General features: G+C 41.4%; 1 protein-coding gene across 5 annotated transcripts in view; it reads right to left on the reverse strand.

The window, feature by feature from the left end:
• The window catches only part of LOC131394552 (zinc finger protein 709-like), a 442,972-nt gene that overhangs the window by 2,918 nt on the left and 413,132 nt on the right, over window positions 1-26,922 (reverse strand). For 4 of the 5 annotated variants that reach the window (XM_058525945.1, XM_058525944.1, XM_058525940.1 and 1 more), the window contains 2 exons: window positions 418-544; window positions 153-237 (listed from right to left, as the gene is read on the reverse strand). In XM_058525945.1, the coding sequence (XP_058381928.1) occupies window positions 153-237; window positions 418-544 (212 nt within the window). The remainder of the gene's footprint in view (window positions 1-152; window positions 238-417; window positions 545-26,922) is intronic. The other variant, XM_058525942.1, reaches the window with a different exon arrangement.

Below are 26,922 nucleotides of genomic sequence, written 5' to 3' on the forward strand. Positions count from 1 at the left end.
CTACATCACATTTCAGAAAGTATATTTGGTGAAAATTTTCTAAGAATAACTAAATTTGAAGCAAGGGTTGTTTGGTTTGCTTCTTTTTAAAATTTCATAACTTACCTGGAGTCTCACATGAGACATTGATTTCTATTCTGAGTGTGACTCACCTTAGTTTTCTTCTCTGGTTTTTGTACTGATTTTCAATATGATCTTCCCATGCTTTTCCTGAAATGCAGACCCAGAAAGTTGATTCTAAAATATTAGAAATTATAGAAAAATTTGTAGATTTCTGTAAATCTATGATGAGTTATGACCATTTATAATTTATAAACCAACGTTCCCCCTTTCAAATTCTAAATCTTGGAACAATGTTGATGGGCAAGAAACACTTCTTCTCTACTTGATGAAGGGAAGGAATGTCCTCATTCTTACCTATTGAGGCCAGGATCCTGAAGGTTTCCCACATCACATCTCTGTAGAGTTTCTTCTGTGAAGGATCCAGCAAAGCCCACTCCTCTGGGGTGAAGTTCACAGCCACATCCTCAATGGCCACTGAGTCCTAAAACATCACAAATATGTGCAGAGTAGGATACATAAGACTGACAGCACAGTCTTACTGTGGGGGTCTATACTCCATTTGTAGGAAAGTTACATGTGATTCTGTCATCTCCAAACATTTATTCTCTTTTGTGGTCTTCAAAAACTCACTGTTTTTATGTACACATTTCCTCACCAATTTAACAGCATTATGACGAGATGGAAATTATTTACACATTTTTACAGTGATCACATTACATCATATTTCTCTGTAATGGCAGTGTCCAGAGCATGTTGGAAAAAGAAAGAAATGCTATACACATGAATATTATCATTTTAAGACCAATGATTCCTTGTGAGAAAAATTCTTTCATCTTCTTCCTTCTTACCCACCAGTTACAGTACTCCATGAGGCAGAGGGTCAAATCTGCAGGAGGTGTCAATGAATAAAAACACTGTGAGGAACTGGAAGCTTTTTTGTCTAGTCCTATCACGAGAGAGTCCAGGAGGCCTACAGAAGTCAAACCTTTAATAAAGCCCAGATGGCCACATTGTCCTAAAGTATTCCAGGCCATTACAAGTAATCGGAGGCAGCTGGCTGAATGTAAATATTCTGGTGGTGAAGCATTGCTTTTAACTTGTATAATATTTATCATAGGCTCAGTTCTTCCTTTCTCTCTCTGTATGATTTGATGGGGCTACAAAATTATTTGGAACTTAGAGCTCAGGCACAAGGAAGAAGGCATGACAACTCAGACCATAAAATCTCTATACTCATGTGTCTCAAAACTACTTCCCACCAATTTTTAGAACACAGTGAGATAATAACATGCCATAAGAGCTCTTTCTGGTCAAAAGCTGTGTACCCTGAAGCCTGCTGGTCTTGAGGGGCAGGTTAAGAGCTGCAGAGTACAAAGGAGGTCACTGATGTCCACAAAGGATTGATGGTCAATTTCCCCACGTTTATAAAATATGTGAAGGATTTAACAGTGCTTTCCTCCAAAAGAACATAAAATCTCCACTACCCAACTTCAAGAGGAAGTGTTTCTTGACCAGACACTCTTGATGATGCCCTGTCAACTTCTGATCCCATACTTAAGGAACTTAATAGCTGTCATTCTTGATCTCACATGAAGAAAATGAACAAAGTTTAAATGAACAACTCTTCTTAGACCCATGAGATCCTTGAGGTCACAGGGCAAACCAGTGTCTCCATAATTGGGAAAGAGAAACAAAAGATGGCATTTTGAAATATACACCAGATATTCTGTTCTTAGCAAGGCCTGTAATAAACAAAATATCTATTTCACGGGAGTCTAATGCAAAGGCCAGAAGAACCAAAAAGACAGAACACAATTTGTAAAGCCTAGGACAACTCTCTTTAATGGAAGGTTTAAAATATACATACTGGGAATACCTGAAGGAAAAGAAAGAGAAAGAAACAGAAGGAAGAACTGAAATAATGATCACCAAAATATCCTAAAATTAATGATAGCCACCAAACTGTACATCAGGGAAGCTCAGAAAACTCTAAACATGATAAACTGCAACAGTGCACACCTAAGGAGATCACATTCAAACTACAGAAAAATCAAAGACAGAGAATATATTGAGAAATGCCAGAGAAGAAACACATCTTGTGTATAAAGAAACAAAGAGTTGAATTAAATTGGACTTCTTTTCAAAAGCCATGCAAGCAAGAACAAAGAGAAATATTTGAAGTTTTGGGAAAAAAAAAACCCTATCCTAGAATTCTCTGTCATGCAAAACTATCCTTCAAATAAAGGAGAAGTAAGTACTTTCTGAGACAAAAATTGTGGAAATTTGTCATGAATACACCTACTTTAAATGAAATGTTCAAAAATTTATCAGAAAAAATGTAAATGATAAACATAGAGGATTAGAAAAAGAAAAAAATGAAGGTAAAATATCCTTTATAGTTCTTATAATTAATATAACAGGTGAAACTGTTTAAAATAATATTAGCAACCATGTATTTGGTAATGAGAGGTTGACGGACATGTGAAATAAATGACAGCATTGTGACAAGGGACAGGGAAGGAGATATTGGGAATACTGTGTTAAGAGGTACTTGCACAATGGTGAATCAGTATAGTGTTACTTAGCAGAGGAAGCGGCTTAGTCATAAATGTATGATGAAAACTACAAGGGCAACCACTACAAAACATATTTTTTTAAAAAAATGTGTAACTGATATGCTAAGAGAAGAGAAAAAACAATCAGAGTAAATGCTCAATTTCAGCCAGAGAAAGCAGAAAAAAGGTGGAAGACAAAAAGAAACAAACAAGGGCAAAAATGGAAAACAGTCAAAGGTTTGGTAAATATTAATCCAACTGTACCAATAACTACTTTAACCATCAATGGTCTTGATACGATTGAAAGACAGTAATACCAGATTTCAAAAAATATAATTATATCTTGTCTACAAGAAACTCACTTTAAGTATAAAGACACAGATGAAGGGTAAAGGGATGGAGAAAAACAGACCATGCAGACACTAATCAAAAGAAAGCTGCCATAGGCATATGAATTAGAGACAATGCAGATTTCAAACCAAGGAAAATTCAGCAATAGAGAGGGGCATTAGATAGTGATAAAGGGGTCTATTCTCCAAAATGGCACAGTAATCCCTTATTGTATGTGAATAACAACAGAGGGCAAAAAACATGAGGCAAGACTGATAGAATTCAAGGAAAAATAAATGAATCCTATACAATAGGTGTAAATTCAAAACCCCTTATCACAAATTATAAATTCCAGCAGGCAGGAAATGAGGAAAGTAGAGGTGAACTGAACAGCACTACGAAACAACTGGATTTCATTGTAATCTATGGAATACTTCATACAGCAACAGCAGAATATACATTCTTCTCAAGTTCACATGGAACATTCACCAAGACAAATCACATTCTGGGACATAAACCACACCTTAATAAATGTGAAAGATCAGAAATCATACAAAATACACTCTCACAACACATAAGCATTCATCTAGAAGTCACTAATAGTAACATAGTTGGAAAATCACCATATATGTGGAGATTCAACAACATGCTTCTAAATAATACATAGGATCAAACAAGAAGTCTCAAGAGAAATAAGGAATTATTTTGAACTAAATGCAATGAAAACACAACATACCAAAGGTTCATGGATGCAGCAAAAAGCAAGGCCGAGAGGGAAATTTATGGCATCAAACAAATACACTGGGAAAAACAAAGATCTATAATCAACAATGTAAGCATCTACCTTAGGAAACAATAAAAAGAGAAGCAAATTGAACCCAAGGTAAATACAATACAACAGATAATAAAAATTAGAAAAGAAATCAATGTTGTGGAAATCAACAGAGAAAATCAAAACAAAATGCTTGTTCTTTGACAAGACTAATAAAATTGATAAACATCTAGTCAAGATAACAAAGAAAAGATGGAAGACAAATTACTAATATCAGAAGGGAAAGGAGGGGGAAATGAAAATCAAAAAGGATTTGATAAAATCCAACATCCATTTATGATGATAAAATAGTACAGAGGGGAACTTTCACTTCTTAAGAAAAAACATCTTTACAAATCTTGTAACTAAATTTATAACATTTGTTCCATATGGCATAATTATCTCTGTGAAGCCTCTGAAAGCAATCACAACAGAAGTAACTCCTAGAATTATTAAGAGAGTACAGCAAGGTTGAAGAATATGTGAGTCAATTACTTTCCTTATAGACTCACACAAATATCAGTCAAGTGATCTTTCACAAAGAAAGAAAGGCAATTCAAATGAAAAGGAAAGTCTTTTAAAAAACAAATAGTGATGGAAATAATGGATATCCACATGCACACACATACACACACACATACACACACAAAAACAAATGTAGACACGGGTCTTACACCTTTCACAAAAATTAAGTCAAAACATATCACAGGGCCGGCCCCGTGGCTTGGTGGTTAAGTGCACGCGCTCCGATGCTGGTGGCCCGGGTTCGGATCCCAGGTGCGCACCGAGGCACCACTTCTCCGTCCACCCTGAGGCCAAGTCCCACATACAGCAACTAGAAGGATGTGCAGCTATGACATACAACTATCTACTGGGGCTTTGGGGGGAAAAAATAAATAAATAAAATCTTTAAAAAAAAACATATCACAGATCTAAATCTAAAACACCAAAGGAATAAACTCCTAGAAGATAACATAGGAGAAAATCTGGATGACCTTGGGTTTGGAGATGAATTTTTTACATACAAAACCTAAAAGTAAGGTACACAAAAATTTTACTGCATTAACATGAAAAACTCCTCTGAGAAAGACAGTGTGAAGAGAATAAAAACAAAATTCACAGAGCAAGAGAAAATCTTTGTAAAACACTTATCAAATAAAAGATTGGCATCTGAAATATCCAAAGAACAATTAAAACTCAACAGTCAGAAGAGAAACAACCCAGTTAAAACAAGGGCAAAAGATCTGAACAGAGAGCTCACTGAAGAAGATACACCAGTGGGAAATAAGCAACATGAAAACATGCTCCACATAAATGTCATTGGGAAATTGCAAATAAAACAACAATGAGGTATAATTAAACACTTATTAAATGGGTAAAACACATAACACTGAGAACACCAAATATTGGTGAAGATTTGAAGCTATAAGTAATCCTCATTCATTGCTGATGGAAATGGAATTTGGTACCCCTACAATGGAAGACAGGAACTGTCTTTGAAAACAAAATACACTGTTACCACATAGAGTAAGATCCAACAATCACACTCCTTGGTATTTTTCCAACTGAATTGAAACCTATGTTCACACAAAACTTACACATGAATGTTTATAGGCACTTTATTCATAATTGGCAAGAGTTCGAGTTTTAAGCAAGATGTGCTTCAAGAGTCAGTGGTGTATCCATATGATGAAATACTGTTCAGTGATAAAAATAAATGAGGTATCAACCCATGAAAACACACGGAGGAATCTTAAAATTATATTGCTAAATGAAAGAAGCCAATGTGACAGGGCTATGTAGTGTAAGATTCTAAAAATATGACATTCTAGAAAAGTCAAAAGTATAAGCAACTCAAGAGATCTTTAGTTGTGAAGGATTTGACGGTTGGAGGGAGGGATGAATCAATAGGTGGAGCACAGAGTATTTTTAGGGGAAGTGAAACTACACTCTATGATATAGAAATGATGGACACATGTTATTAGACATTTGCCAAAACACATACAGCGTATAACACAAAGAGTCAATGCTAATGTACACTGTGCACTGTGATGCATCAATATGGGTTTGGAAATTGTAACAAATGGACCACAGCAACACAAAACGTGAAAAAGAATGCAAACTGTGTGGATGCAGAGAGAAGGATTATGTGGGAACTCTGCAAGTTCTGATCAATTTTTTTTTTTTTTTGTGAGGAAGACCAGCCCTGTGCTAACATCTGCCAATCCTCCTCTTTTTTGCTGAGGAAGACTGGCCCTGGGCTAACATCCATGCCCATCTTCCTCCACTTTATATGGGACGTCATCACAGCATGGCCTAACGAGCGGTGCAACGGTGCGCGCCCGGGATCTGAACCGCCAAACCCCGGGCTGCTGCAGCAGAGCACGCGCGCGCACTTAACCACTTGCGCCACTTGGCCGGCCCCTGATCAATTTTTATGTCAACCTAAAACTGCTCTAAAAAAAACAAAGTCTTTCAAAAAAAGATGAAGAAAGACGCATTACAATTCACACCAATGACTGAAACAGGACATCTCTCATCCAACTGACTTCAATAAGCCAGTATGGTGCTCTACGAGCCTGAGACTGTATCATACGGGAGGTGAAACTTTTGTTGAATGCCTTGTTGGAGAGCAGGGCACTGTATCCTCTGAGAGGTGTCATAGTTACTACCAGTAGTGTCAGAACTCCAACATGGATAACGAGTATCCTGGTGAGTCTTTGTATTGTGGACCTAGTAATGTACAGACAAGGGTTACCATGATTTATATTTTGGGTATCTCTGAGTCAGAAGGTTCCCAGATTTCTTTTATGACAAAGGGGCATCTTTTAGACAATCATCCAAGAGTTTGTGAACATATGCCAATGAGGTCAATTTTTGGCCCATAGTGTGATGACTGCCTGATGTTTGGTTAGCTGTGGTGACACTTGGGTTAGGTTCTTCATCAGGGCATGTCCCAATTAAGGGATGAAGAGCAGGAACTCTCCACTGAGCTCCATCATGTATGAATGTGTATTGTTGTCCTTAAAGTCTATGCTTTCTTATCAGCCTGATCAGATAAGAAGGCCTAGGGGAAAAGGGAAGGGTGAGGCTTAAGTTTTCAGAAGTCAAACATCAAATATGTAGACCCTGGCCACTCATTACATGAATAAACAGGGGTAAGAAAAATAGGCATTTGCACTGGTTTGTTTTTTATACAGAGAAACACTAACAGGATGATGAAGCAGTGATCAAAACTGGTCATTTGAGGGGGGCTGGAGTGAGAGCAGAGGAGTGGGGCAGGATACGCAGGCAGGGAGTCTTCTTAAGTTAGTTTCCTCTTAGGAATATTTTTAACCTTCCCATGCATTATTTAAAATAAGCAGAGAAATTTATATACACATATTTTCCTATGGTTGATCATTATTTTAAATTAACTTTTACATTTCAATATTAATTTAATTTTAACTTTTCTACATAGGAAGCCATTCCAAGATTTAATCCTTTAAACAGTAATAAACATAAAACTTAAACGTCAAAAATTTAGAAATCCCATTCTAAAAGGACAAGGAGCAGTATCGTTTGTCCCTCCACTACATTGCACACTGGGGATATTTTCAGGAAGGAGTAATGTATTATACGACATTATGGGTTTGTAATTAAGCCCTGAAATAACCTAGGAATTCCAAAGATCTACATAAGCTTTGACCTGTTTCCTCATATCAATGAAAATAGAAATTCAAGCGCTTTTTCTTCACATCCGTTAAAATAGGAATTCATTTGCCTTAGGAATAGTATAGCCTTTTAAGTGTCAAAGTTTTCTAGGGACAAAGACACACAAAAACTGACTTAATATTGGAAAAAGCACCTGAGAACTTAAATACATCCATCTCACATCTTGAGGTTCTCTTGCCTAAATAGAACAAAAATTCTATTTCTTTCCACAATTTTCTTGCTTTACTCACATCCCATCTCTCAATCAACGTACATTTTAAAACCCCAAGTATAGAATCAAAAGGCTGCAATCCTCAACTGACAAAGGAATCCAAGGACAGACGCACAAACATTTGAATCAGCTCAAAGAAGCAGACTGCTTGCCCACAGTTCAGGAGGAAAACCCACACTCAGAAAGTTGCCCATATTCCCAAACTTAGGGTGTAAACACTCCCAGTTGAGATGTAACCCCTAGAGTGCTTTGCACCTGGTGGAGGAGGGTGGGGCACCTGAGCAGCCACAGGAGTGAACTCCGGGAGCTCCACACGCCCTCCCCTCTCCTGTGAGCATGGAAGCACTGCCTCCCCCAGGCTTCCATTCTCACAGTGAGGACACGCTCAGTTGGATTCAGTTTCAGGTTCTGACCCAAATGAACTCCCAAATTCATAAACCCTCTGTCCACAGGACAGAACACCTGGTCTTCAGACTTTCTCAAGGTGCACAAATGACACTCTCAGTGCATCTACAGTGTGGATGCAAAACTCAAACATAACATTTAAAATGTCCAGGCCTAAGGAACCAGGACCACAACCTCAGAAAGGGCATCACTCCCCACCCCCATGAGCACGTGCACCCCCAGCTTTCCAGGGCTCTGCAGCTCCTCTCAGTATAGAGGCTCCTTCCATGCGGGGTGTGAGCAGGTAGGACACCTGCAGGGGGAGGCTCCCCAGGAAGAACAACTGGGCCTTCAAGTCCTTCTCTTTGCAGGCCCAAGGGGGCCTTAGCCTGGGTCTCTGACTGTGGACCTCTCGTCCTACTGGAGATGCTTTGGAACCTCATTGTGGTTTTAAATGACACAAACCCAGTGTTTGAACAATCCAGCAAAATCACTTAAACTCATTCTTTAAACAGAAAGGAAAGAAGAATATTGTAAGGCACTTTTACTAGTTCAAGCAGAAAAACCCAAACATCTATTACTTTAAGGAAAAAAGATGTCAGTTAATGATTATTTATTTCCATGACAAGAAATCACACTTGAATACTCGTGGTCTGCATGTCTAAGTCCTGGAATTTCATTTGAAAACATCCAAAAGTAAAGAACAGACCTCAGAAACCTACTACACACATTCAGGGGAAGAAAGTGCAGTAAATATTCTTAACAAATGGAAAGTAACATAGGAATATTTTATTTTTTTCTGAAATTCTCCTCTTTGTTGTCTGTTCGTAACATTTCATACTGTCTTCCAAGTTCTATTGATTAAATATATTTACCCTTATTCAAAAATTGAGATTTAAATAAGTGAATAAATCTTTTCTAGGTCATCAACCCAGGGAGGGGCAGTGCTGACAGGACAGATGACCCAGGAAGTTTCTCAAGAAGAACCTCCACCCAAAGGACTTCCCAGAGGACGTCTGTGCCCAGAAGGATCCTGGGGGGAGACGCATAGGATTTCATTCAACATAGTTCAAAGTGATTATTCTCTGCTTTCCTCTCATGTAAAACATCCAATGACAAATATAATCTATAAAAAAGAGCCATCCATGGCTCTGGGGAAGAATGATAAACAGTTAAAATATTGAGTCTGTTTGAAACGCACCAGAGAGGATGAAGAGTTGATCGTGACGCTATGAATCGGAGAATGGAAGTTGGCCTTGGGAATGTGGGGAGGAATCTTAAAATTTAGGGATTTTTTTCAGTCCTAGGAAGAGCTAGGCAGGGGGGAGAGGGTCATGGATTTGAGACTCTCCTCCCCAAACATTTGGAAAACTCAGGAGACAATGGGTGCCCCCGAGGAGAAAGGAGACACTGGGGACTGCCCCGACCATGGCTCCTCCCCATACACACCCTTGAGACTGAGTCATGATTGCCCGGGATGGCCCTCCCTGTGTCACTGCGCAATCTGGGGAGACACTTAAGCAAGGCTGCAGGCGCAGGGCTACGCGGAGGGTCTCCAGGGGCGAAGTCGCTACGTGCAGTGCTTGCTTCTCAGCTTTCACCAGAAATTAAATGTTTCTAAGGGTGAAAAATTCTAAATATGTAATTAAAACTACTAAAGATAATGAATTTTTTGTGTGGTCAGGGCTGGGTAAGATTTAAATAAATTTAATTAAATAAATGAGTTTTAATATCAGATTAAGCTGGTGCAAAATTAGTGTGTAGTTTTCTCTGCTAAAAGAACAAAGTTTTCGGGGCCGGCTCCGTGGCTTAGCGGTTAAGTGCGCGTGCTCTGCTGCTGGCGGCCCGGGTTCAGATCCCGGGTGCGCACCCATGCACCGCTTCTCCGGCCATGCTGAGGCTGCATCCCACATACAGCAACTAGAAGGATGTGCAACTATGACATACAACTATCTACTGGGGCTTTGGGGAGAAAAAGGGAAAAAAAAGGAGGAGGATTGGCAATAGATGTTAGCTCAGGGCCAGTCTTTCTCAGCAAAAAGAGGAGGATTGGCATGGATGTTAGCTCAGGGCTGATCTTCCTCACAAAAAAAGAGAAAACAATAAAATAAAATAAAGAGCAAAGTTTTCTTGAACTACTGATCTACTCTCAATAATCAGAGATTATAAAAGGTGAGTTTCTTTACCTTTTTAAGTAATCTGTCTAGAGGGAATAAAAAACAAAGATCTGGTGTCTTCTCAAAACAATCACCTATGTTCCACATTGTCTGCATTAGGTCTTTGATTACTTAAACCCAATGCTCTCAGTAGTAAAAGAGCTAAATTTTGCTCATGACTATGTAAACTACTGTATTTGCCTTTAAAATCTTTTATTGTCACTTTGGTCAAATAGATAATTAAGTATTGTTTCATAATGATCTGTAATCCTATTTAGGCAATATCTAAAAAATTTTGATATTTCTGACAAACTTCCTAAAAATCAAGTTCTAAATGAAGTCTTTTTGACTTTGACCTCACTTTGGGTTTTTCCAGAAGGCCCCTAAAACATCTCAAAGGATTTATTCTCTCTCCTTATACAAAGGGAGATGTTAAACTAACTAGGTGTAATTTGATATGTTAAATTACATGGGAAGCATTGCCAAACAAGAAGTAGTACTAAGCCTTCTTTATGCTGTGTCTTCATAGGTATATGTCCAAAGTGTCCCAGAAATTATGTGAAATTCCTGAAAATCTGATATGTCTTGGGTATAATGTTATCAGTCAAAATTCCAGTTATTATCTTAAAATGTTGTATGTTACAAAAATAACCAATTTTCCTTGTCAATCCTATTATAATGAACTCTCATCAGATCTTTAACCAGAGGCATTTTAAACTCTTTTGTCATTTACAGAGAGTTACTATTTTACTCTGATGCTTTTACAAAAGTGTTCCTGCAAAAGGGCTTCATCTTCAAGGAAATTCAAGGAAAGGACTTTTTGACAAGTACAAATTTCTAATAACTAAGATCATAAAAATGAACGGGTAAGAATAAAGACTGCTCAGGGTCCGGCCCCGTGGCTTAGCGTTTAAGTGTGCACGCTCCACTACTGGCGGCCTGGTTTCGGATCCCGGGCACGCACCAATGCACCGCTTGTCCGGCCATGCTGAGGCCACATCCCACATACAGCAACTAGCAGGATGTGCAACTATGACATACAAATATCTACTGGGGCTTTGGGGAGAAAAAGGGGGGAAAAAAAAAAAAGGAGGAGGATTGGCAATAGATGTTAGCTCAGGGCCAGTCTTCCTCAGCAAAAAGAGGAGGATTAGCACGGATGTTAGCTCAGGGCTGATCTTCCTCAGAAAAAAAAAAAAAAAAAGAATAAAGACTGCTCTTATTTACCCTTGGAGGAAATTATCCCAGGTCCTCCTCACTAAGCAGATAACAGCAAAACTTCAGGGGCTTGTTCCTTGGATAGACCCCTCACAGCTGAAGAAGGCTCCACCTGACATGTGGTCCTGACAGATGCTGGAGACCTCCAATCAAACTGACAAGGAAGAGAAGTAGCTGACATGGATGTAGACTGCATCTTCCTAAGATGTCAGATCAAGACTTCCTACTTTAGCTAAACATAAACCCTTATTTCTTTCTTTCTTGGCATGGGCCTGGAAAGAAAATGCCATCATCCATATCCCCCCAGCCATCACTAAGAAGGGTAACCTCTGGAATATAGAACACCTTGTTATTTCAGGCTAGGAGAAAATCTAACTGACCCCTGGCTTATATGGGCAAACGAAACACTCCCTGTGAATGAATCCATTAACAATGCCACTTTAGTGAGAGTGGTTTGTGCCCTCACAGGATTTATCTTTGTCTGTAGTGGTTACCATTCTCCTCAGGTGTATGAATGCCTGGATGGCTGGCACATAACTGGGCAAGGCCTCTTAGGTTATCTAACTGAGCCCCTAACTTTTAAAAAGTGAACTAAGACATCTCACTGGTTGACTCCTCTGAATTTACATCATTGAGTTAGAAAGGACATACCAGGAGGCATTCAGAACTCAGAACTCACTTCCTTTGACAGGACCATACTCCCCTGGTTACGAGTAAATGTAAATTAGAATATAACCACAAAACTTCTCCTTAACTCTTGAAGATATCACAAAATCCATTGCTAAGACAAGGGCTGCCCAACAAAGATCCTTAGACTCTATGGCCAAAGTTGTTCTAGTAACAGGACAGCCCGTGATTATCTTTTAGCTGAGCAAGGCGGTGTCTGTGCTGTGGCCAACACCACCAGCTGCACCTGAATTAACACTTCTGGGGAAGTTGAAACTCAATTACATAAGATCACTGAGCAAGCCACTCGGCTTTTTAAGGTAAATCCTTGAGGCAGCCCTGATGGCACAGCAGTTAAAGTTTGGCATGCTCCACTTCAGTGGCCCGAGTTCAGTTCCCAGGCACGGAACCACACTACTTGTCTGTCAGTAGCCATGCTCTGGTGGTGGGTCACATAGAAGAACTAGAAGAATTTACAACTATATACAACTATATACAACTACGTACTGGGCTTTGAAGGGAAGTAAGGAAAAAGCAAGAAAAAAGAGGAAGACTGGCAACAGATGTTAGCATAGAGTGAATATTCCCCTGCAAAAATAAATAAATAAAAATAGGGGCCAGCCCTGCGGCTTAGCGGTTAAGTGCTCGTGCTCCGCTGCTGGCGGCCCGGGTTTGGATCCCGGGCGCGCACCGACGCACCGCTTCTCCGGCCATGCTGAGGCCGCGTCCCACATATAGCAACTAGAAGGATGTGCAACTATGACATACAACTATCTACTGGGGTTTTGGGGGAAAAAAAGGAGAAGGATTGGCAATAGATGTTAGCGCAGAGCTGGTCTTCCTCAGCAAAAAGAGGAGGATTAGCACGGATGTTAGCTCAGGGCTGATCTTCCTCACAAAAAAAAAAAAAAAAGACAAAAATAAACAAATAAATAAAAAGGTGACTCCTTCATTGGGGTCTTTCTTTGACTCATTTGATTTTGATTGGTTCGGGTCTTGGGGAACATGGCCCCAAAGTGCACTCCAGATAATTATCCTGCTTATTATAATCATAATAAACTCCCTGGTGCATTGTATTGTCTCAAAAACTTTAAATACATGTTTGCAGCTGCTAACCACCAAGCAAATGCTCACCCTATGACTGGAACATCTGAAAAGGAATGATGAGATAACCAACTTAAAGATTGTGAACCTGAAGCCTTGATGTGTGAATGTCACAGGGGGTAAGCAAAAATGTGATGCCTTCTGTATACTACCCTAAGGAACAACAAAAACTGAGAGAACTTCACAGCAGTAGCTGAGAGTGGTGCTAATGCCTTAAATGTTGATCAGATCTCTCAGTTAAGCTGAGAGTCTGATCAAAAAGGGGGAAATTGTGAAAAATAAAACCACAGGCCCCAAATAGAGTCACCATTCTAGACCCATATCACCCAACCAGGTCTTAATACCCAACCTAACTGCACCTTCAACCTTCCCCAGGAATGTAGTCTAACGGGTCGGTCTAGGATTTTCTAGGTAATCTGCCTAGAGGTAATCTGCCACATGGGCACTCTCCATCCCCCAAAGGAAGATGAGGTAATACACCTAATAAGACCCTTGTGTCTCCAAAGGGAGGTAACTTTGCCTGAAATAATCCTTTTTTCTGTTTATGACTTCCTTGTCCTGCCTTTAAAACCTTTCCCTTTCTGTAGCCCTTTGGAGCTCTTCTCTACTTGCTAGACGGGACGCTGCCCAATTGATGAATTGCTCAATAAACCCAATTAAATCTTTAAAATTTACTCAGTAGAATTTTTCTTATTCAATGCTATTAAAAATTAAATATGGTTTATACACATTTTTTCTTTATCATGAATTGTTTATTGTGAATATCAAGCATCAAAAACTCAGCCTGAGATTTAAAAGTGTGTCTGAAGTCTGATCCTAGCATGAATTCTAGCATTGGTGTCTAGATTTCCCACACTCATGTAGATAACAATGTAATTCATTTCTGGTAAGATTTTTCAGCATTTATGAAAGAAAAGCAACTCAAAGTACATACTTTTTCTTCCTTTTGACATGCAAAAGTCACATGGTTTACACTGTGAAATGTGCTTTGCTTTCTTGTTCACGTAAAATAAATCCTGCACCTATTTTCACATCAATGGTGGTGTGCCACCAGCACATGTGACGGGGAACACTGGGGAGCTGCTGCTGCTGTCCCTCCCCAGGCCGTTCCTGATAAGAGACGGGACCCAAGGGTCAGCAGGATGTCAACCTCCAGGCCATCATGCTAGAGGACGCCCTGGCCCACAGTCCACCTCATGTTCATGTTTTTACAGACTTTTAGCTCATTGCCAGTGGTCTAGCTGCCTGGCAAGAAGAACAACATCAACTTCTTATCCAAGGTCACCATTTTGGGAGAAAGCACTCAGGGATAACCTTGCTCATAATTATGCATGTACATAAGAAAGTCACACATGTCTTTGTGCATAATAAAAATCAAAGCACAGAGCCTCACTTCAATCCTCAGGCTGATAAACTAGTTAAAATTTCTAAAAAATAGACTGACATCTCAGTTGCACTCAGAAGTAGAGAAAACAAACAGGGGATGTGGGAAGCAGGCTTTGGAGTATCGAGACAGTGAAGTGCCCCTATGTTCCCATGGGAAGATGTGAACGGCTTATGTGAATAATTCTGTGGACAGACATGGTAAAGATACACACTATGCTCCAGACTGATAATGCTCCAGACTGTAATGCTATTCTGTAAAAGTAGAACACTACACTACACACTAGAAAACTAAGTATACATGTTAATTATATAATATATTCTACTTATACATAATATATACTAATCATGTATAATACTATAATACATGCTACCTATACTATATACAAATAATATACATATATGTCATATATAAATATGTATTTACTGTATTCTGTATTTTCCCTATATATAACATATATACACACAAAGATGTATACTTTATGCAGCATTAGATAATCTTATACCATATACTACACAACAATAAACAAATACCTATTTATAATATAGGTGAAAAAATCCCAACAAAATACTAGTACAGTGAATCCAGCAATATATAAAATGACCTAAAACAACATGACCACGTGGGATTTAACCCAGGAAAGAAATGTTGGCTTTCCATCTGAAAGTGAATTAACATAAGAAACAATTAATAGGGCCGGCCCCATGGCTTAGCGGTTAAGTGCACGCGCTCCGCTGCTGGCGGCCCGGGTTCGGATCCCGGGCGCGCACCGACACACCGCTTCTCTGGCCATGCTGAGGCCGCGTCCCACATGCAGCAACTAGAAGGATGTGCAGCTATGACATACAACTATCTACTGGGGCTTTGGGGGAAAAAAAAAAATAAATAAAATTGTTAAAATAAAAAAAGAAACAATTAATAGAATCAATGTCAAAAACTATAGGATCATCTCATTAGATGCAAACAAGTATTAGATGAAGTTCAACACCCCTTCACAAGGAAAACACTCAAGAAACTATGATTAACGACCTCAGTAAACTACCTCAACCTGAAATAAAGCATCAATGAAAACCCACAGCTGACATCTTTCTTGATGGTGAAAGACTGAAGGCTTTCTCTCTAAGATCAGAGAGAAGACAGAGATGTCAGCTCTCACCAGTTCTACCCAACGTGGTAGGAAAGGTGCTACCAGGGCCATTAGGCAAAAACATGGGGGAAAAAACCATTCCAGATGTCAAAGGACATACACACAGAGACTCACAGACAAAAAATATTGCACAAACATTGTCATGGCACATGTAGGACACATGCAGAGACATACAAACTCAAAAACCCTCAGAGTTAATGGCTCAGAGACACACAGATGTTCCCCCTAAACACACAGGGCCCAGGCCCTCTGCACTCCTCCCCACGTTTCTTTACTCTTTAGGGCCAATCACCATCAAACACATGGTATAATTTTCTTACATATCTTCTTTCTAAAATGTCAGCTTTAAACTAAACAGGGACATTTGGTCTGCTTTATTCACCAAAGCACCAACCAGAAGGCCTGTCACACCAATACTTCTTGAATATCAGGGCTCATAGTGAGACAGACAGACAAACACACACACACTCACATGGAAGCTTCACACAGACCTCATCACAGGCCCAGGTCTTCACACAGTGAATTGTTCTCACTCCCATCCCACCTGGTAGAAGGGTGTCTCCTGGCTCCCAAACCAATCCCCAAAGAGTGTGTCTCAGCTCCTCCAGATGGGGAAGGGATTTCACCCTTCCTGACACCACACAGGACAAAAAGTACATCTCTACAAAAAACACAAAATGGGAGACTGGATGGCAGAGTCAGGGCCCAGAATGGCTGGAGTCATGATGTTCCAGCCCCTCTCACTGCTATAAATGCATCCAGAAACTCCCTCATCATGAATTGTCCCTCTGTCACTTTGCTTTTCTACTGTGAGCTCAGTGAGGGGCCAAAGGTAAGTATCTCCTCACTCAGCGCCCATGTCCTCTGCTGCAGGCTCCTCGGTAAACATCACCTCTTCTGTGGACTTATATTCCCACAGACCTCACTCAGTCCCCCACGGGGGCCCCACCATCTTATCTGAACACTTTCTCCTTAGGATCAGTGTCCAATTTGTACCCTTGAGATATTAATTTATGGAGGAGACTAAGTGACAATATGGACAGGACAATGTCATTGAAACATTTTTATTACTAACATTTCCCAAGATAAGGGGGCATGCCATGCCAGGCAGGGTCACAGGGGCTGCATCAGGTTTGCTCAGGAGGCAGAATCAGGAGTGAGACAAAAACCTAGGCCACAGCCTTTATTTGGGGTCCCATAGGAAATGTAAGTCAGGGCAGAGGACGCAGCTAAGGATTGGTTACTTTGAACAACTCCACCAGGGTTTGGGTCATAGGGATGGTCCCTAGTCATCTGGTACCTGGCCCTGGGTTGGTTTAGGGCAGGGGATATAGTGTCTTGGTGTGTGAGAGGTGGATCAGGAGGTCTGTAGGGACAGGGCACTGAACCGGGTGGTGTGCACATGAAAGGCCTGCTCCAGACAAGCTGTCCACTGCCAACGTGGAGTTAGGTCCCCCTGGGAGAGGCAGTGTCTCCCTATGTCTGACAGGCCCCTGAGGATGTCAACAGATCTTAAAAGACAAAATAAAACACACAATTAATACAATCAGAAAGAAGACAGGGATTTGTCTGCTCACGTCAGTTCTATTCAACACAGCGAGAGAGGTGCTACTAGGGCAATTAGGCACCAAGTGAAATAAAAGCATTCCAGATTTAAGGACATACACACGTAGCCCCCCAGACAGACATACAAAATCACACAGTCTTTCTCACTGGACATACATGTGCACAAACCCACACACAGACACCCAAAGTCACAAACCCTCAAACACAGTGGCCCAGAGACACACAGCCCAGGCCCTGAAGAGGGGAGAGTCAGGGCCCACAATGGCTGCAGTGATCATCCTGTTCCAGCCCCTCACACTACTATGATCACTTCCAGAAACACGCCCCTCACCACATGCCCCTTCCTCACTTTGCTTTCCCACTGGAAGCTCAGCGTGGAAAACAAAGGTCTGTGCGTCCTCACCCAGCTGCCATGTCCTCCACTGTGGTCTCCGCGATCTGGGATCCATCACTCCCTGAGGTCTCACCTGGACGCAGACCTCACACGGGTCCACGGGCCATCCTCACTAAGGCCTTGATCACTGCCCCGCTCTGGAACATTCACTGATGGGGGGTGGAGGCCTCAGGACCTGAGACTCCAGGTCTCCTAGCCACAGAGACATCACCTTGGGGACCCAGGAAAGCACTGGAAGTTGTTGCAAGGGCACTTTGGAACCTGGCTTGGCTCATTTCCACCTCTTCTCTTTAAGAAACAGTGGGCGTGGCCTCTGATAAAGGAAAGGGCATCACCTGCTGCACCTGCACACTTCAGGAAAGGTGGAAATCCCTGCCCTTTTCCACGTTTCCCTTGGTGTGCTGCCCATTGCATTCTGGGAGCCATGTGAAGGGACAGGGCCTTTAGCCTGTGGAGGGTCTGGCTGAGATCACCATTTCCCACAGGTCTTGAGCCTGGAACTCTGCAGGGCGAGTCCTGTTCCAGAAAAAGTAAGCACTGGCCTTGGTGGGTGGGCTCCAAACTCACTCTGGAGGCGGGTTCTGAGGTGAGGGAGCTGGGCATGGCCAGCGCATGAGCCACTGAAACTGCAGGTTGGAATGTGCCAGAGATCTCAGGAAGAGGGATTTAGGTACAGCCCGACACCTGAGGGACTCCCAGAGCTATGACAAGGGAGGGCATCTCTTTTTGACATTGTTGGTGGTATTGAGACTATTGTGAAATCGTGCTTGTTGCTGCAGAGGTGATGTTTATGTGACAGTGGGGAGTATTGTGTTCCAGGGGCCTGTGCCTCATGACATGGGTTCTGGGTTCTGCCATTGCCTCACCTCATGGTCACCCGGGGTTGCAAATGTGAAAACAAATACAGGAAATCTCATTTCAAATGGAGTCGGGAATCTCTGAAGAGGGAGCTCTCATGCACTACTACTCACCATGCCTTGCAGACCCCGAACATGAAGAAGTGTACCTCCTGTTCCCCAACAGGAAGAAGCTTACTTTACAGACCCTAGCAAGAGGAAGAATTTCTCCTTGCCCAGCAACAGCTCAGCCAATGAGAAACCACCACACTCAGCCACTGTCACCACCCTGAACTCTCATTCTTCTTCACTGGACTTTTGTTCCAAACAGCCCCTCCCAGTTTCCTCCTTTCTATAACAGCAAGGCCATCTGTTCTGTTCTCCCTACCTGCCAATGGCTCACCAGTTTCCATGTCCTGAATTGCACTTCCTCTGCTATTCCTGAATAAACCCATTTTACTAGTAAAATAATGGGCTCTTTTGATTTAAAGGTCAACACAACAGAGAAAATTTCCAGAGTGGGACAGGTGTTGCATTTAAACATGCTTCCCAGCAAGAAGGCACAGTGTAGGCGTGAAATGGCAAACATAAGAGCTGGAAATGGCCTCAAGACCCACTCTGAGAAGACATGATGCTGATGCCCAAGGATTAGATGAGGATGCACCCAGGGAGATCCCACGTGGAGATGTGTTAGATGCACCTTTATGTTTCAGACCACCGCATTCCCAGGATGTGACCCAAGACACCAGGTGTCAACTCAAAGAGGGATGCCGGGAGCCCTATCACTTTCTCATCAGTTATGTGAATGACATGAGGGCAGGTGTAGACCTAGAGGGAGTTTTCTAACTTCAGACTGGGACCAGGAAAACTCTATAGTGGCTTATGTCCTTCTTCCCCAGTCCTTCCACTTCTTCCTAAGAAACAACAAAAAGTGGTGGAAGGAAGAGTTGCACATGTAGCAATCAAAGTTCAGGAGAGTTTAACTTTCTCCTACCACGTAAAAACAGTTTTGTTATTTTCTATTAATTATTTTTAGTATATACACATACTATTTTAAGAGTAGTTGTGAGTTTTCACAAATGCATAGTTATATCACCATCAGGATGGAGAAACACTCCATCACCCCAAAGGAACACTCGCATGTTGCCCATTTATACTTAACCCTCCCACCCTTAAGAACTGATCTCTTCTAGGTTCTTACACCTTTGTCATTTCTAGAATGTTATATAAGTGGAAAACCATGTTGCCTTATGAGTCCTGTTTAGAAACTTTAATGCCACATTTGTAAAAGTGCATTACTATACAAACCTTATAGTGTTCTTGTGAGTTTGATATTTTCGACATTGCCCAGGAATGAGGCACACATTATGCCTTCAAAACTAAGAGATTCCACTGTTATGAGCTATGTGAATTTGGCTAACACCCTGTGCAAACTTTCTTCGTTTGCACCCTGGGAGGAAGGATGGAGGCAGGGGATCAAATGAGATACTAATAATTATAAAATCACCTACTCTCTACACTGCTAAGAAAACATAAATTAGCACTAAAAAAAAAAAAAAAAGAACGTTTGTGTTTTAAACAAAAGCTGTCACGTTTTACCCTGTCTTCCATAACATCTCCTGAAAACGTAAACCTATGGAAATGATCCCCCAAAACAGCAAAAGTGGGCTTTGGGGGCTTTGTGTATCACTGAATCAAAAACTTCCCAGCTACTGCTCTTACGAAAAGGCATAGAACATTTCCCAGTTTGAGGATGTCAAATTTACCTCCTTTGCCACCACATAGGATATTACTCAAAATGACACTGTGTGTCTGTCTACAGCTCACCTGAATTACTTCTTGGATCCTTACCCTCTAAACATTCACAGCTCTTTTTAGTGTTTTAACCAGGAAATCACATTGAACTTGCACGGACATCACTCTACTCATAGAAAAATGCATGATGGGCTACTGCTGTGTAGATGACCAGAACCCTTCCTCAGACTGGGAGAAACCTGAAGTTTCATGGGGAACAAATTGTGTCACTCAGTCTGAATACCAGCAACATTATATGCTGAATCAAAAGGCAATTTCAAATCCTTTCAACTGATGTTAAAGAGAAACATAAATACCACAAATACCCATGGCCCAAAGCAATGGAAGTCTCGAGTTCCAGACACCTGTGTATCTGGATCATGATCAAACAGCACATGCTGGAAAAGGTTTAACCATGGCTAAAATGAAGATGCACTGTCTATGCCTTTATCTTAATGGGGAACCAGTGCTGTTACTCCCAGGAATGCAGGACTTTCGGTACTGCTGTCCATTGTTTCCATCCACACCCGAGCAGTTCCTCCAACGGTGTTTAAGATGTATTAGATGCTGGGGAAACGATGATCAATGATGACACCCTCACTCACTGAGGCCCCTAACTTAGTAGAGAAGATATGCAACCATCAATGGATGAATGGATACAGAAGTTGTGGTGTACACACACATAGATAGACACACATGCATACACAATGGAGTATTAGCCATAAAAAACAAGGAAATCCTACCATTTGTGAAAACATGGATGAAACTCGAAGGCATTATGCTAACTGAAATAAGTCAGAGACAGACAAATGCTTTATGATCTCGCCTATATGTAGAATCTAAAAACAAACACATAGAAAAAGAGATGGGACTTGTGGTTACCAGAGGTGTGGGGTGAGGGTGGGGGAGGGGCAATTGGCGGAAGGTGGTCAAAAGGTATAAACTTCAAGTAAGATAAATAAGTACTGGGGATGTAACGTTCATCATGACAACTATACCTAACGCTGCTGTACGATACATAGGAAAGCTGTTAAGAGAGTAAATCCTAAGAGTTCTCATCTACAGAGAAAACGTATTTTATTCTTTTCTTCTTCCTTTTATTTTTGTTTTGTCTACATGGGAAGATGGATGTTAGCTGACCTACGGTGGTAATCATTTCACAATGTGTGTTAATCAAACCTTCATGTTGCACACCTTAAAATTATACAGTCATGTATGTCAATTTTTTCTCAATAAAACCACACAAAAAAAGGAGTCAGAGATTTCTGGTCTCTGGTCTGTAACGTAAGGAGCCCAGAAGCCAGATTCCAGTCCTCAAAAGAGAACAGCCATGACAGTTGAAACCAACAACTCTTCCATCAGAGAAGTGAGACCACAAGGTAAACCACTGTCTCCACAATTAGAGAGACAAAAATGTAGCAATTTAAAAAATACCAAAACATTCTGTTCTTAACAAGGTGTGTCCTAAAAATAATTATTTCACAAGAGGATAAGGGACTGGGATTTTCCCAAAGCCTAACTGACCAGGGGACACTGAATAGCCAACGTGAGCCTCTTCCAGCCTTTTCTGCTCTCAAAGGGGGGCAACTGTGAGGATGATAGGGTTTTTTTTCCCCTTCCTGACACCAAATATTTGGCGTCTGTTCCAACGCCACTTCTCCAACTCTACATCACCAAAGAGCTGTCCAACAGTTCAATTCAATTCTAACACTAACTACACAGAGTTCACATCAGACTCCACAGGTTAAGAGCTCAGTCCCCAAAATTGCCCCTACTTTATTTTTTTTGTGAGGAAGATTAGCCCTGAGCTAACATCTGATGCCAATCCTCCTCTCTTTTTTGCTGAGGAAGATTGGCCCTGAGCTAACACCCACGCGCATCTTCCTCTACTTTATATGGGACACCGCCACAGCATGGCTTGACAAGCGGTGCATCGGTACGCACCCGGGATCTGAACCTTTGAACCCCGGGCCGCCGAAGCAGAGTGCGTGCACCTAACTGCTAGGCCACCGGGCTGGCCCCTACCGCTTCTTCAGATGCCAACCACAAATGGGGTGCCCAGGCTACCAATATTTCTCCTCACCATCTACAGATTCGTAGATTCTCTCAACACCTCATTACATTTGGTAATTTACTCAAATGATTTCAAGAACACAGCAAACCACTTTACTTACTATTTTTGGTTTATATAAAGGATACAATTCAGGTTACAGACAAAAGTTAGCAATGCACAGGGCAACGTAGGATGGTGGTATGGGTGGGGGGAGTGGAGGTGGAGGGGGCTGCAGAGATTCCACATCCTCTCTGGACACTCCACCCTCCTAGCACCTGGATGTGTTCATCAACCCAGAAACACTCTGAATTCTGTCTTTCAGCATTTGATGTTGGTTTCATCACATGGGCAAAATTTATTAAATCATTGGTTGTTGGACAACTCAGTCTCCAGCCCCTCTCCTCTCCACAGAGGCTGGGAGCTGGGGCTGTAAAGTTCCAAGCCTCTAATCAAGGCTTGGTGTTTCTGGTGTCCAACCCCATCCTGAACCCATCTAGAAGCTGGCCAAGAGTTGCCTCATTAAAACAAAAGACACTCTATCACCCTTATCACTCAAGTAATTTCAAGGGCTTCAAGAGGTTTTTGCTAGGAACTGAGGACAAAGACAAAATATCTTTCCCTTAATATCACAGAAATTGAAGCCCAGGAACACACGCTCACTAAAAGTTTGGGACCAAATCATCAGACTAAACAAGGCTTCCTCTCTGTGCACACCTACCACTAAATCAACTCTGCTCTTGTTTCATATTAGTTGACTACACTCAAAGAAATAGATCCTTTCTGGTAACATCAAGAAGAAAACAAGGATGCCCCCTCCTATCACTCCTAGTCAACTATGTACTGGAATTCTTAGTTAATGCAATTAGACACAAAAAGGAAATAAAAGGTACATAGATTGGGAAGCAGGAAATAAAACTGTCCTCGTGGCACAAGATTGTCTATAGAGAAAATCTCAGAGAATCCCCAATAACAAAGAAAACCCCTTGAACTAAGAAGAATGTAGAGGAAGATTGAAAGAGAAAATGTTAATATACAAAAGTCAATTGTTTCCTATAGATCTACACAGACATAGTGAACTCATTTTTGACAAAGGTCCAAAGGCAAGTCAAGGGGAAAACAGTCTGTTCAACACATAATGCCAGAAAAACCAGCTATCCACATTCAAAAAAAAAAAGTCTAGACACTGACTTTATACTTTTCACAAAAATTAATTAAAAATGAATCATAGATCTTAGTATAAAATGTAAAACTACAACACTCCTAAAAGATAAAATAGGAGAATATCTAGCTGACCTTGGTTTTGGTGATTAATTTTTAGATACAACACCAAAAGCAAGATCAAAGATAGAAAAAAATTGGTTTGCCTTCATTAAAATGAAAAGCTTCCACTTAGTGAAATACAGTGTTAAGAGACTGAAAATACTAGTCAGAAACGGGCAGAAAATCTTTGAAAATCACATATCTGATACGGGACTGGTACCCAAAACATCCAAGGAACTCTCACAACTCAATGAAAAGACAAACAACCCAGTTAAAAATGGGCAAAAGATGTGAACACACACTTCAGCAATGGCATACAGATGGTAAATTGGCAAAAGAAAACATGCTCAAAATCATATGTCACTAGGGAATTGCAAATAAAATAAGAAGGAGATATCCCCAGACACTTGTTACAATGGCTGAAATTAAAAACACTGAGAATACCAAGTGATGGTGATGATGGAGAGCAATGGGAACCCTCATTCAGTGCTGGTGAGAATGGAAACTGTGTGCCTACTTTGAAAGAAAGGCAGTTTCTTAAAACTAAGCCTCACCAGCATATGATGCAGCAATCATGTTGTTTGAACTTCCTCAAATGAGTTGAAAACTGATGTTCACAAAAACCCCGCACATGAATGTTTATAGGAGCCTTCTGCACAACTGTCAAGACCTAGATGTAACCAAGATAATCTCAATAGGCGAATGGATAAACCATCACTGGTACATCCATAGGATGAAATATTCTTCAGTGATGAATAGAAATGAGGTTACCAAGCCAAAAAGACACGGAGAAACTGTCAAGTCATATTGCTAAGTGAAGGAAGCCAATAGGACAAGGGTACAAACTGTATGATTCCAAGCATGTGACATTCTGGAAAAGGTAAAAATATAAGACACTGAAAGATCACTGATTGCCAGGATTTGGGGGTGGGAGGGAGGGATGAATGAATAGATGGAGCACAGGAGATTTTTAGGACAGTGCAAGTATCCCATATGACCCAGAAATGATGGAGACATGTCATTTTCCATTAGCCAAAGCCCAGAGATTGTATAACACAGTCAACACTAATGTAAACTATGAAGTTTTGTGTATCAAATTGGCTCCTCAAATGTAACATACGTGACAGTAATACAGGAAATAAAATATAGGGGAAACCGTGGAGGCAGAGGGGTCATGTGGGAAATCTCTGTACTTTCTGCTCAAGTTTTCCATAAAACTAAAACTGCCCTTAAAAAAAAGTCTACTAGAGGGCCGGCCTCGTGGCTTAGCGGTTAAGTGCGCGCGCTCCGCTGCTGGCCGCCCGGGTTCGGATCCCGGGCGTGCACCGACGGACTGCTTCTCCGGCCATGCTGAGGCCGCGTCCCACATACAGCAACTAGAAGGATGTGCAGCTATGACATACAACTATCTACTGGGGCTTTGGGGGAAAATAAATAAATAAAATTATTAAAAAAAAAAGTCTACTAGAAAAAAAAAGATATAGACACATTAACATTGACCCCTGATGACTGACTGATGACAGAAACAGACCATCTTACGTTCACTGAATTTGAACTCATTTCAATAAGCTGTAATTGTGCTCTATGAGGCCTGCACTCTGAGACTTGGAAGAGAGGAGAAACTTCCATTGAATGCCTTGTTAAGAGCCCAGCACTGTAGATTCTGAGAGGTGAGATGAGGGCCTTTGCTACTATCAGCAATGTCTGGAACTCCCACGTGGACAGAGAGTGTCCTGGTGAGGCTTGGTGTGTGGCCTTCGTATGTGTAGAGACAAGTGTGACTTTGATTTATATTGTAGGTAACAGGGGACAAGAGATTCCTGGAATTCCTTTACCACAAAGGGGCAACTCTGAGGGAATCACCCACAGTCTGTAATGTCTGCAGCTGGAGCCCATTGTTGGTTGCTGTTAAGATAACTGCTTGATATATGGTCAGTGTGATGACCCTTGTGCCCTGTCCTTCATCAGAGATGTCCCAATTAACACATGAAGAGTAGAAATTCTGCCTGAGCTCCGTCATGTACAAATGTGGTGCTGTCATCCCTCAAGTCTATGAACTCCCATTGCTTTTCACTCAGGGAGTCCTAAGGAGCTCCCTAGAGAGCCTGGGGGTATGGGAAAGGGGTGACCTCCTTTAACAACATGGCACCTGGCAGGAGACTGAGGACGGGAAGACTACCCTCTCCTGCAGATAGCATATCCCAGAGGGCCCAGATTTGGGTCCATCATGTCTCCAGGGGGTCTCAGTAGCCACGCTGAGCTCTTGGAATGCTGTTTCCAACCCCAAGGCAAAACGGACTGCTGGGTAGGTGGTCCCATGCTCAGGGCCATCTACTTTCAGGTTAGCCTTGTAAGTAGAGGTCACTGCAGCTCTAATGACATATAGTCTGGTGCCTAGGGCAGCTTCTTGCATCAGAAGCCTACCGACATCCAAAGGCCATCATGGGTATCCCAGGAGGCAGGACAGGTCACTGAGGCCTCTATAGTGAAGGAGTCTCTCAGGGCACTAACAGGAGTGTTGGTTGTATGATTAATTTGAAGAGAGTCTCCAGACTTTTGTGGTAGGGGTGCCCATTCAGGGTGGTATATTCAAGTAACAGCACAGGCTCAAGTAAATTTGTATACAAGAAATATGTTACCTCTGGAACAACAGAAAAACCCGATAGATGTGTAGGTGCTGAGGGGAACTATTTCTCATAGCTATTTCTCATGGTGTCAGAGAAGGAGCAGGTCTCAGATTATCAAATTATCAAATTTCCAGAAATTTTAAAAAGTTGTCAGGGCCTCATATTATATGTGTGGCAATGTCCCATCAATTTTTGTGAGCTCCTGTTTTCAGTATTTGTATGTCCTGAATATCCTCAGAAATGTGATTAATGTAACCTTATACTTGTGTTCTTGGAGAAACCAGGATACAGTTCAGATCCTGCCCGTAATGACTCTGTGGGAGGGCACAGCTGCTGAAGATCCATGAGGAAAACCCAGTAAAGGTGCATCAATGTCCCTTCAGAGGTGAAGGAAAGTGCAGCTGACAGGCTGTTGACATAGGCACTGACAGAACAGACTTAGCCAAATCTGTGACAGCAGGATATTTATCACTTGCTGCTTGGTTGTAGTCAGTAATTTCCACACTGTTGGGCACTGGGTATAGAGGTCTGTGTACTGCAACCATAGCCTCAAGTTGAGGTAAACCACTCTGAGTGTCATTCATTCTTTCCAGGTTTAATAACAGGACAAATTGGGCTGTTTAAAGAACCACTGGGAATAATCAACCCT

Source organism: Diceros bicornis, chromosome 30 (genome assembly GCF_020826845.1).
Source record: "Diceros bicornis minor isolate mBicDic1 chromosome 30, mDicBic1.mat.cur, whole genome shotgun sequence".
NCBI lineage: Eukaryota > Metazoa > Chordata > Mammalia > Perissodactyla > Rhinocerotidae > Diceros > Diceros bicornis.